Below are 11,659 nucleotides of genomic sequence, written 5' to 3' on the forward strand. Positions count from 1 at the left end.
CCGGTGACTCCCGACCCCTTGCGTAGCTCTCGGCAGCACTACAGCGCCGCGAACGGCTTTCTCCCGGTGGCGCGACCAAATCGCGGAAAAGGTGGAGGTGAAGATGGCGACAGAGGCGGTTCCGGTGGCTGGCGTCTGTGAGTATGTGGAGGGGTCGTCGAAGAAGAGGACCGGTGTGCGGTAGCAACGACGATGGCGAGGGAGTGGGGGTGTGGAGGCGTCGGGTTGGAAATAGGACGAAGCGGAATCCAGGACGTCATCTCCGTTGCCTACCGGAGCTCGTCGACGAGAGGAAGGCAAGTGCAGCAAGTTGGCTTCGTGGGGAAGGAGGCAGGTTGGGAGGCAAAGAAAGGAAGGAGGCGACGGAGAGAGAAAGTAATGGGAGAAGGCGGCGGAACCCTAGCCGCCACTTGAGGAGGAGAAGACTAGAGAGATGAGGAGACGAGCGAGTTTTACCTGGGAGGGAGGTGCTATCGGGACGCGTTTTCCTATCTCTTCCTCGCTACTGTAGCAATCCGATAAAAATGGACATGTGTACCATGCCAACGAGCGCTCCTTGTGCGTAGCTTATTGTTTTGGACGTGTATTCATAGAGGTGAGTGTGTGTTCCCCGCCAAAAAAAAGTGAGTGTTTGTTAGTGTTGTCAGGATCTCTTTCTAGCGCGTTTCATGTGTTCCTGTGCCTGTGACAGTCTACCCGAGAGGCGGCCGGATTAGGTATGCAGGTGGGGCCGTCGGATTTGGCATCGTGTTTTTGTGCATATGGAAAACCTCTTCGTTGCTCGCCCTCACAAAAAAACTATTTTGACACTGTAAAAGAATTATACCGCGACAAAGCGAAACACGTCTGTTGGAGATGCTCTAAGAATAAATATGGAGATAAAGGTCCCCCTGTCTTAGTCCTCTGGTTGGAACAGATTCCTCAGTCTCAATATCATTAAATCTCGCTATGTGACTCACCGAGGACACACACTCCACTATCACGTCAACCCGGTGCAAATCAAAACCCATCTTGATCATTATTTCCTTTAGAAAACCCCCACTCAACCCAGTCATATGCTTTGTTTATATCCAACTTCATCGTACAAAATAAGTTTTCTTTTTAATTGCATGAAAGCACTTATATGCAACCAAAACATTATTGGTTATTAGGCAGCCAGGAACAAAAGCACCTTGCGTTTTTGAGATTATATCGGGCAAAATTATCTTAAGTCTATTTGCAAGCATCCTTGAAAGGATCTTATAAACCACACTGCAAAGATTGATGGGTCTATATATCACATATGTGCCGGTGGTCCATGCATGAGGATCCAACCGGCATTAGCGACGGCCCGATCAAGTCTCTCCCGTAGTCCCCTACGGAACCACATTAACTTACGAAAATTCTATACACACGGGCATTTTACAGGGTTTTACGGGTTGTTTCCTAACAAATATTCTCTTCCCCCCTGATTTTCAGCGGGGATGGGCCCCTCACTTTAATTTCATCCAATCATAACCAGCCATGTATCCCACTCCGTTGATCACGTAAGAGCCCGTGCGTGCGTGTAGCATTGCTCATTAACTTGTCACCCTCGTAGCCAATATCCTCTAGCAGAATAATGCTAGACATACAAAGGTTTACATGCTTTTACACGCTGACTAGGATCTTCTCAAACTAACTAACCTCTTCACCCCTAATTTTCATGAGATGGGCCCCTTCTCTCCCTTAATCTCTGATCAAAATTCACCTATATGTAAAAGCATGTATCTTTTTGTATTACTCCAGTCTACCTGAGAGGAGTGGAACGGTACACACCACCACCTCAACAGATCATTCCCATCTCAAAATAATCATTGGCTACAGATGCATCAACTACCTGGTGGACCTGCTGCTTCTGGCACTCAGATTATTTGGATCCTGATTATCCGGTAGAGGATGTAGGACGGGCGGCGCGCCACCGCCGTCAGACGCCTCCTTCTCCGACGATGACAACAGTGATGAAGACCACGTCCTGCCCGGTGCGGCGTCCATCGTGGCCTCCAGCACGGCGCGCGCCTCCTCGAGCAGCTCACCGGCCGGGCGACACGGCGCTCGGCCGTCGCTCACGGCGCAGCACCTCAGCCCGAGGAGCGCCACCTCGGTAGCCACCTCCGTCGGCCACCCCCCTGCGCTCGCGTCCACCACCTGCTGCCAGGCTCTGCCCCCGCCGGCGGCGGCCTCTAGTGCCGCCTTCTTCGCCCAACGCGCCGGCAGGCCCGTGACTAGCCGGAGCAGCAGCAGGCCCAGAGCGTGCACGTCGCACTGTGGGGTCGGCTCCCCCGTCGCGGGGTACCGCTTGTCCACGTACGCCAGCGCCTCGCGGCCGGCCCGCTGCTGCTCCGCCTGCACCAGGAGCCCGCGCATGCCGAGGCCGGCGAGTTTAATGGAGGAGCGCCGCTCGTCGCCCTGGTCTAGCAGGAGGATGTTCGCCGGGCGGACGTCGCCGTGCACCGTCTTGGCTGACGCATGGAGGAAGGCCAGCGCGGAGCAGACCTGGTGTGACACGCGGCACCGCGCCTTCCACGGCAGCGGCGGCGTCCCGTCGCCTCCTTGGTCGAGGCGGTCCTCCAGGCTCCCGCCCGGCATGAGCTCGTGCACCACGGCGCGTGCCTCCGGGCACGCACCGACGAGCGGCACGAGGCTCGGGTGCCTCACCCTGCCGATGGCGTCGGCCTCGCGAGCGAACCGTGCCTCGCCGACGGCGGCATCAGGGGAAATGACCCTGACGGCGACGCTCATGCCGCGCAGGCTTCCTCTGTACAGGCCGGCGCGGCCAATGCCAGCAATGCCTATCCTGGCAGACTCGTCGAAACGGCCCGTCGCCGCCTCCAGCTCTAACAACCCTATCCGGAAGGCATTGACACCATGATCACCATCCATTGCGCCGGGCATGGATTCTTCCGCAGCTCCAGGCGACCGACCAGTCTGTTCGTAGGGCTCGTCCTTGAGCTTCCCGTGCGGCGCATCGTCCATCTCGCCTCCGTCGCCCTGGCAAGCAAGATCGAATCCGAATGCATTGACAAATGGACCGCATTGTTCGAACGCTCAATGAAAAATCTTTGAAATTCCTGCACGTACCGAACCAGGTTTCGAAGACGTAGGCGAGTCATGGACGCCGACCGGCTCGCCGTGGCGGCCCGACGATGATTTCGATGTGGAGCAGTCGTCGGAAGCAGCTGGCCTGGGGCTGGTGCTAGCCGTGGATGGCTCTCCTCTGCTCAGCCCCTCGTCGCTAGCCTCTCTGCACGTGTCAACAATCAGCATCAACGGACGATCTATCAACACGATAATGTGCCGCTTACATTGCTATAATCAACCATTTCATGATCCGATACTGTTTCTGGATCTTCATTCAGTTATAGTATCATGGGTTAAACAGTAAATGCTCACTGAAGAAGTGTCAAATTTTGAGACAGAGCACGTACCTGGTGCAGACGGGCTTTCCTTTGCAGACGAACCAGATCCTGCAGGAGGGGTTGGCCTTGAGCAGCACGGTGGCCGCCTTCTTAGACTTGGGCGCCCGCATCTTCCTGACAAGAACGTAACATCCATATCAAATTGTCCGCACGCAGCAAGAGAGGCAGGACGACTGTAATGTGTGGTGAGCTCGGTGACCACACATACATACCTCGAGTAGGACCGGTCAGAGGCGGCGCCCATGACGAGCTCGCCGACGCCATGGTCGACGACGAGCTGCACCAGCCCCTCCGCCACGTCGTCGCCGGACACGATGACCTTGCGCGCGAGGACCTGAAGGACCCATAACCACCACAACCACCGAATGATTAACGCTATCGGGAGCTCAGTCAGTGGAGCCAACAATAATTTGCTGCTGATGATAGCGATTTCTGAACAAACGAAGGAAGGATAGGAACGAACCCGGTGGGCTTTGCATATGCGGATGAGCTGGTCGAGGGCGTCGCTGGCCTCGTCCTCCTCCCACTTCCTGCACGCGGCCACCATGGCTGCCCCCACCTGGCTCACCGGCACCCACGCCCCCACTGCATCCATCCACCGGATGAACCAGGATGAGAACGAAGATGCTTGCTCCATTAATTTGGCACGAGCAAGTAAACTCAGGAACTTACTCATGTTGATGCGGTGCGGCGGGCGGTGGACGTGGGCGAGCACGAGGCGGCGGCCGGGGAAGTTGGCCAGCACCCACCGCAGGTTCGCCTTCCAGTTCCACTGCTCCTTCCCCACCGCGCAGTACACCTCCTCCTCGCCGGCGCCGGCTGCCGCCTCCTCCATGTACCCAGCTATATCGAGTGGTCGATGGATACTTCCAACTGATCAGCTTCTTTCTTGGGTTTCTTGCTCTCTCAGCAATGTGGCGAGGTCGAGGTCAAGAGAACACGGGAGGGAGGAGAGTATGTAGTGTCTACGTAATCCCGTTGACCAGTTTTTATTCTTTTTGTACGGGAAACTTGACTAGTCGTTGTTTGGAAGGCCGTACAAGGGATGGGGATGGCGATGGGGATGGGATATCCTAGGTGAATATGCTCCCACTATACTGGCAGGATGAAAAAGAACTTTGACAACCAATTATTAGATGTTTCTTAGTATCATGGATCACTGCATGACATTCACGATGAAGCATACTTAAACTCAACTACATAATTGATAATCCACACATTTGACCAAATAAACAAAATGCTAGAAAATGGAGCATCTAGCTAGTTAGCCCTAAATTACTGGCTTTTTCTTATGAGAAGTTCCCTTAATTATTACTCCTTCCAAACCATAATATAAAAGGATTTTTATACTAAAGCGCTCTTATATTATGGGACGAAGGGCAAAAGAACGCTTTTATATTAGGGACAAAGAGAGAATTATGGCCCGGTCATTCTGTAATAAAGAAAGGCCCAAGCCCAAAATCGATGCAGATCTACGAAGTTTAAAGGAAATGAAAAGAAAATGCTTCGCCAAGATCAGACGCATTCAGTTTGGCATTCTATATTTGCATTATTGCGGCTTGGACTTGGATTGGAGATGACATCACCAAGCTGGTCCAACAATATATGATAAAGGTATCAGTCTTCCTCGCCTTCTATAAACACATATACTCGCTTATTTCTGAAAGACTGGTCTCTAGTTGTCGCCGAAACTTTAGGTCTATCAGCCTCCGTAATATCATCTACAAAACCGTCTCAAAATCAATTGCTAATAGACTAAAATCTCACCTCCCAACAACATTCATCCAATGCAGCAGACTTCCACGCAGGTCGCAAAATTTATGAAAATGGACAAACCTGGCTTTTTTTAAAAAAAACTTTAGCACATAATGAATTGAATAAAAATTACCCCCCTTTGACATCGTATAAAGGCTCCGCCAATTATTAAGATCGAAGGGAGTATTATAAAATGGTCCATTTTGCATGACGCCCAAGGTGTCGTGCTATCTTACCATGGTGTCCCAGCCCCGGTCATCATGCTATCTAGCATGACACCCCAGTCCAGGTGTCATGCAAATGGATCATTTTACGAAAAAAATTTGAATTTGGTTCATTCTATGCTAAAGTTTCAGAAAGAGCCAGATATGTCCACTTTCACGCAAATTTTTCACTAATATCATTCTTTCTTAAAAGAAAATTACTCACCGGGATCCGCGGGACGTTTGGAGGGGCTAATAACATGCATGAAGCGAGTCAAAGAAAAAATAACGTGCAAGAGAGAGAAGCCAGCACATAGATCAGGTCTGCACAGTTAATATGGGTAGGGTCTTCCCTAAAAAAATGGTAGGGTCCACCCTCCACCGAGTAGTGAAGATCTAAGGGCTAAGCTTGTTAAATATATCAAATAAATGGTCAGATATTCTTTATTATTGTGAATTTTTCTAGTATATCTCTCTATTTTTAATCCGTATTTTGCTTTTGATGTAAAGAAATATTAGATCTTTTAGATAAAGTAATATAAGACGGAAGAGGATTTGTTGCCTTGGTGCTCCACAGCCCTATATGAACATTAAATTCAAAATAATACCGGCAAATTTCAGAAAAAGTCGGAAGGTTTTAGGATATGAAACCTAGATGCTCAATCTATACTTTCGTGTGAAATTTTCTGAAAAAATACTAGGGAACGTATTTGTGGCAAAAAAAGACAAAAAATATTCTATATATAGAAAAAAGAACTGTTTGTATAGGTTTTAGTTCGGATTGTATCTTTTTCGTCACGGATACCTTCACTGGTATTTTTGTGTGAAACTTCGTTTGGGATTATATTGGGCACCCAAGTTTGAGATCCCAAGATTCCGGATGAATAGTTAGGCAGACAGTGGTATCCCCACCCCATCAAGGTTGTGGATTTATTTCTGAATTTACTTCAGGATTTTCGGCGATGTGCATTCAGCGGAAGGAGATGTTCCCATTGAATACGAGGCGCCAACTTTGATGATATGTTGGCTCGGTCTCTCGGAGCTCAGAGTTCTATATTTTCTTGCTATTTTCTTAATTCAACTTTCGTCAGGGGGCAAAGCACTCAAGTGCTCCTGTGTATTTTCCAACATAGGACGCTTTAGATTAGTACTTTAGTACCGATCTAAAAGGTCTTATATTATTTCAGAGGGAATAATAGATGGATAGATTTTGGTAAATCATGCTTACGCCTTCAGCATTACAGCAAATGAAATGAAGGGTCAACACCACAATAACAGCAGTAAAATTCAGCGATTAACCTACTCCATTTCATCGACTTACAGAGCACAGAACAAAACCAAGCAACAGATACTCAACTAGGAAGCACATCAGCAGAGGGAAAGACATGACAGGCAGGTTGCTCTCTGTTTCCAGCACACATATCTACAAGCTAGTACACATATGCAAGTTTCTGATCTCATCAGCCCCGATACGACCGGCTGCGGCGAAGACTGCTTCAGACCCTACTTGCTCTTGCTGCTCTTCGACCTAAGTTCCGCGGCCCCGGCCTTGATGCTGGACTTGGCGAGCGACGTGGGTTTCAGGACGCTCTTCGGGTTCAATGCCTGCCGGAGCTTGAACACGGCCCACGCCGTTCCGATGGCGTGGCCTGCAGCGTCGAGCCCTTCGTTGGTGGCCGCAGCAGCTTTCTCTCCGTACCTGACGAACAAAGAAGAAGCATGGTGTGAGGGGAAGTGCCCAATGTTCTGGTCCAAGAACCAAGGGAGGGAGTAGAAACAAGGTTGCGCGGTAGAATAAAACGTACTTGTGAGATACAAGACCGGTCGTCACCGTCGACGATGTTGATAGCACATCCTTCCCAGCCACTTCTACGGCGTCGGAAATCTTGCCTGTTGACACGAGTAGAAGATACATAAGCAGGATGGAACAATAGAATACCAGAAGAAAGTAAGTTCCCCTGTTACTTTCAAGAATGATGTTCAGGCACACAGAAATTCCATACAACTAAAAGTTAGAAACAACTGAGCAGATTATTTGATAGAAACTATTTTGCAAGAGCAAGTGCAGATCACAATGTGCTCCTAGGAGATCATGTTATCACTAACAAGATTCACAGAAATGTTCCATGAGAGCCGGCATCCCTAAATATTCAGATTTAAGGAGCCCCAAATATTCAGATTTAAGGAAGTATAGTGGCAGTTGGCAAGAGAGCTGACTCCACTATATTGAGGCAAGTTCAACTAGCATATAGAGTAAACAATAGCCATTTTCACTGTATAGAACTTGACGGCATCACCACAGGGTGAGTGTCTGTACTATAAGTAATCGCTGCCACGTGTCTGTACTTAAGTAATTGCTGCCAGTGATTTCGCTATGAATATGGTGCCAGTAGCTGATAGCTCAACTAATATTGACAACCTTTTTGTGAAGAGAAGCAGCAGCAATTAACCATTTTTAATGTAGGACTGAAGCAAGACATAATGTGTATAACATGGAGAATGGAGGGTACAAGGAAAAGAGAATTGCCAACCGATTTACTCCCCTTCCTAATTGTAGAATACCAGGGGTTAAATGGCCACTAAAGGACACCCACAGGCTGCTTACTTTCAACTAGTAAAACTTAGGTGATGTTTCTACACTTCTGTAGGCAAGTTCAAATTAAATGTGCCCCTTTGGTATATTGTTCATGTTTCACGGTATAGTGAAAGTCGGCATCTTTTTCATGATTCACATGGCAAATACCTTACCGACAGCACAAGATGTACTACAACCAATATTAACTTAGGTCACATTATTTTCAAGAAAAGGATCACATACCAAATCCATCAAGCGAAGCAAGAATAACCTCTCCAGGCAATAGGCTGAAGAACTTCTTGCCAGCTTTTGAGTTAACCAATGAGCTTGTAACAGAGCTAGTAAGCTTCACAACTCCAGACAGTATTCCAGTTGCCACTTTCTCGGACATTTTTGTCACCTTTTTAGCCCTGCCAGCAATCACATGCACATATTCTTTAAGACCAACAGTACCAGAAATATGTATTTAACTGAAATTACATATTCTGTGTAATTAAGCACAAGGAAGCCTAAAAACATAAAAGCAGAGCAAGGCCAGAAATCTCAAAATGAAACAACACAATCAGCCTAAGGAGCACAAGTTTAAGTTAGTCCAGTTGCAAAATTCATCAAAATGCAGGTGCCTACAATGAAAGAGTCTTTTGACATGAGTGCTTGTGATTCTGCCTATATGACACAATATGCAATCACGGCATCAAGCTATAGCTAGAATTCACCAATCACCATACAGAACAGGACTAACCAGCCAAGTTTAACATAGCACCAGGGATGTCAAACAGCAGAACAAGTAAAACAAGTGCAGGTGTCAGCACGATAACATGATTAATTTGGGGGAGATTATCCATACTAATCATAAAGATTTTTAACATGACTGAAATACCACCGAATGGAAATGAGATACCCATTGAGGCACATTGTATCACGATTTAAGCTACTAATCTAATCTAACTATGAACTGTGATGTGCCCAAAACATGAAGCATTTACTGATTTATGAATCACAAATTGCACTGAATAAGTTCGCATGACTGCAAATTAGAAACAGATTCAGTATGAAGAACTGAGAAAGAAAGCACTACCTTTTGATCCGCCGGAGCATCTCCGGGCTGACCTCGGCCTCGGTATCGCCGGGCTGGATCCTCTTCCTGAGCACCTCCTGCCCCCACCGGAGCCGGTCGACGGTCATCACCCCGCACCACAGGATCCCCCTGGCCACGTTCTCGGCGCCGGACGCGATGGCCCTGGCCACGGCGCTGCCGTACTCCTCGACGTTGGGCGCGACGGCGGTCCAGTACGCGGCGGCCTCGACCTCGCCGCGCACCCCGCCGGCGAGCCCCTCGCTGCCGGCCACGGAGTGGGCGGAGAACCTGGTGTAGGCGGCGAGCAGGGCGTCGAGGCGCGGGTCGGGGGCGGAGAGCGTGAGGCCGTAGTGGAGCGGGTCGGGGGCCGGGTCGTCGGCGGAGGCGGGCACGGCGAAGGAGAAGGAGTAGTGGCGCGGGTCGAGCTTGACGGCGGCGACGTCGCGGGCGAGCGGCCACTGGACGGCGCCGAGCGCCGCGATGGAGGCCAGGGAGGTGTCGCCGGCGCGGATGCGGTGGAGGGAGAGCTCGCCGGCCGCCAGCGGGTGGCTGCGCTGGCGGTCGATTAGGTGGAGCTGCGCGCCGGGGACGCGGAGCAGCACGTCGTCCGAGGGCGGCGGCGCGTCGGGGGAGGCCGGGGACCGCGGGATCTCGGGCGGCGCCAGGTCGGCCATGGTGAGCGACGGGTAGAGCGGCGGCGCCGACGGGGCCGGGGTACTAGGGTTGGCGGGGTTGTAGGAGGCCATGGGGGATTGCAATGCGGGAGAGATTTAAGGCGGGGAGGAGTGGCGGAGGAGGAGGAGGGAGAGCCGTGGGGATTGGGGAAGACGACGGCGACGGCGACGGCACGTCGGCGGTGGCGTGGCCCCTTGTATAGGGGATCCCCGGCCGCGTGCGTGGCGACGTGGCGTTGGGCGGCCGGGTCCACGCGGTTGGGAGTGGTGGGGCCCGGCTGCGCGGCTGGGTTTGTTAATTGGTTGGGTTGTGCGATTCCGGGCGCTGCTCTCTGGTCTATGACTGGTGGGGCCAACCCTTTGTTTGCTTAGCTTACTGATAGTATGTCGACCCCACTGTCGGTGAGGCGGCTTCGTTGGGAGCTGAGGGTGGTCGGCACACGCGGGGGCTCGTTTCACCACCAATAGCGCTGGGCTGTGCGTGGGTGCACTCGTAGACGTACCCCAAGCATGGAGTTTTCCTCCATGACGAAGCAACCTCAAGGACAAGATCAATCAAATATCGCTTGACGGTTGACACCACAGGAAAAATACAGATATGACCTAGGAGGATGTTACTTCTCCTCGAAAATATAGCGTCAATGAATCTCTAGAAATCATTTTAGCAGCTCAAATTGAACTGCTAACAAGACATATATTATGGTACAATGCGAGTATAGAAGATCAGGGGATGGGTTATAGGGGTAATTAGGGTGGCCCATTTCCGAAAAGGAGGGGGGTGTGGACAGTCGCGGATCTAGGATTTGAAGTTACCCGGGGCGAAATTTTAATAAAAGAAACAAAAAATCAAGGCCACGATACAATTAAATAACACAATCAACAATATTAGTTCGCCATGTGGTATGCATTTAGAGGCAAGACGATCAACAAGATCAAAGTAGTTTCATTCTAAAGAACTAAGAGAAAAATATATAAGGTGAAGATTCATATAAAGTCTAATTTGCCGAAAAAGGCTTTCGCCCCACTTTATATATAAAGCAATGATCACCAGCATCCGATACAAGAAGGGAACGAGTTTCGCCGCCGCCGATCCGTCCGAAGATAGAGCAGGTTTTCACCCCGGCCACCACTCACCGCCACCGAACGCCACACCCCGGCTACCACGCCGCCCACACGGCCGTGGTAACTGGGCAACACCAAGCCACGAGCTCTGCCCATGAGCACCGCGGAACCACCACCAGGACCGCCGCCCCGGCATCCAAGACCTTGTCGCCACCTCACTCGAGATCCGCCGCTACCCCAACCAAAGCACATGGACGGCCCCCAACTTGGCCTTCATCGACCCGTTCTGCGGCACTGGGCGCGAGACAAGCTCGGTCCTGCTACCGGGCGCGAGACAAGCATGGTCCTGCTGCCGGGCGCGAGACGAGGTCAGTCCTGCTGCCGGGCGCGAGACGAGCTCGGTCCTGCTGCCGGGTGCGAGATGAGTGATGGACCACAGCGGGGGAAGGCCAGCCCTTTGACGAAGATAGCGGCCGGACGCCGCGAAGATGGCTCGAAGGTAGAACCAGGCCGCCTACAAACGAACTGACGCCAGAAATCCAGCCGCCGCTGCAGTCACCCCGCCGAGCCGCCGTGATGCCAGCGCGACGAATGGAAGCCACCACCAGAGAGCCTCGCCGCCTCGCCGCCACCGCCCACAGCCGGAGCAGCAGCCACGCCGGGCTAGTGCCCCAACCCGCGCCGCCCGGCAAGCTCAAAGCGTGAGAGACGTGGGCACGCACAACCACCAGCCGCCGCAACCACCAGCAGACCCCGCCGGGGGGCCAAGACGAATCCGCCGGCGACCAGTCCAACCACCACACCGGACCACCACCAGCGCACGCAGCCACCGGAGGCGGCCGGCCCGCGCCGCCACAGCCCGTGCCGCCCGCAAC

General features: G+C 51.6%; 2 protein-coding genes across 2 annotated transcripts; both read right to left on the reverse strand.

The window, feature by feature from the left end:
- Window positions 1-1,552: 1,552 nt before the first annotated feature.
- Window positions 1,553-4,522, reverse strand: LOC123160016 (U-box domain-containing protein 33). The gene is made up of 6 exons (XM_044577833.1): window positions 4,110-4,522; window positions 3,901-4,022; window positions 3,650-3,771; window positions 3,447-3,551; window positions 3,100-3,262; window positions 1,553-3,009 (listed from the first exon to the last, which is right to left on the reverse strand). Exons 1-6 carry the CDS (start codon window positions 4,270-4,272, stop codon window positions 1,855-1,857), a joined length of 1,830 nt encoding a protein of 609 aa, XP_044433768.1. The 5' UTR covers window positions 4,273-4,522; the 3' UTR covers window positions 1,553-1,854.
- A 2,066-nt stretch (window positions 4,523-6,588) lies between these two features.
- On the reverse strand, window positions 6,589-9,950 carry LOC123157031 (protein EARLY-RESPONSIVE TO DEHYDRATION 7, chloroplastic). The gene is made up of 4 exons (XM_044575254.1): window positions 9,049-9,950; window positions 8,214-8,380; window positions 7,201-7,285; window positions 6,589-7,094 (listed from the first exon to the last, which is right to left on the reverse strand). Exons 1-4 carry the CDS (start codon window positions 9,792-9,794, stop codon window positions 6,899-6,901), a joined length of 1,194 nt encoding a protein of 397 aa, XP_044431189.1. The 5' UTR covers window positions 9,795-9,950; the 3' UTR covers window positions 6,589-6,898.
- Between the last annotated feature and the right edge of the window lie 1,709 nt (window positions 9,951-11,659).

The sequence above is a fragment of the Triticum aestivum genome, chromosome 7B (genome assembly GCF_018294505.1).
Source record: "Triticum aestivum cultivar Chinese Spring chromosome 7B, IWGSC CS RefSeq v2.1, whole genome shotgun sequence".
NCBI classification, from domain to species: Eukaryota; Viridiplantae; Streptophyta; class Magnoliopsida; order Poales; family Poaceae; genus Triticum; species Triticum aestivum.

Excerpts from the sequence above, each read along its gene's own strand:
- LOC123157031 (XM_044575254.1), bottom strand. The coding sequence starts at position 9,794 with ATGGCCTCCTACAACCCCGCCAACCCTAGTACCCCGGCCCCGTCGGCG. Across the intron at positions 7,286-8,213 it reads TGCTTCGCTTGATGGATTTG|GCAAGATTTCCGACGCCGTA; the intron begins GTATGTGATCCT and ends TCGTGTCAACAG. Across the intron at positions 7,095-7,200 it reads ACCGGTCTTGTATCTCACAA|GTACGGAGAGAAAGCTGCTG; the intron begins GTACGTTTTATT and ends TTTGTTCGTCAG.
- LOC123160016 (XM_044577833.1), bottom strand. The coding sequence starts at position 4,272 with ATGGAGGAGGCGGCAGCCGGCGCCGGCGAGGAGGAGGTGTACTGCGCG. Across the intron at positions 3,263-3,446 it reads GGAAAGCCCGTCTGCACCAG|AGAGGCTAGCGACGAGGGGC; the intron begins GTACGTGCTCTG and ends TGACACGTGCAG. Across the intron at positions 3,010-3,099 it reads CGTCTTCGAAACCTGGTTCG|GGCGACGGAGGCGAGATGGA; the intron begins GTACGTGCAGGA and ends CTTGCTTGCCAG.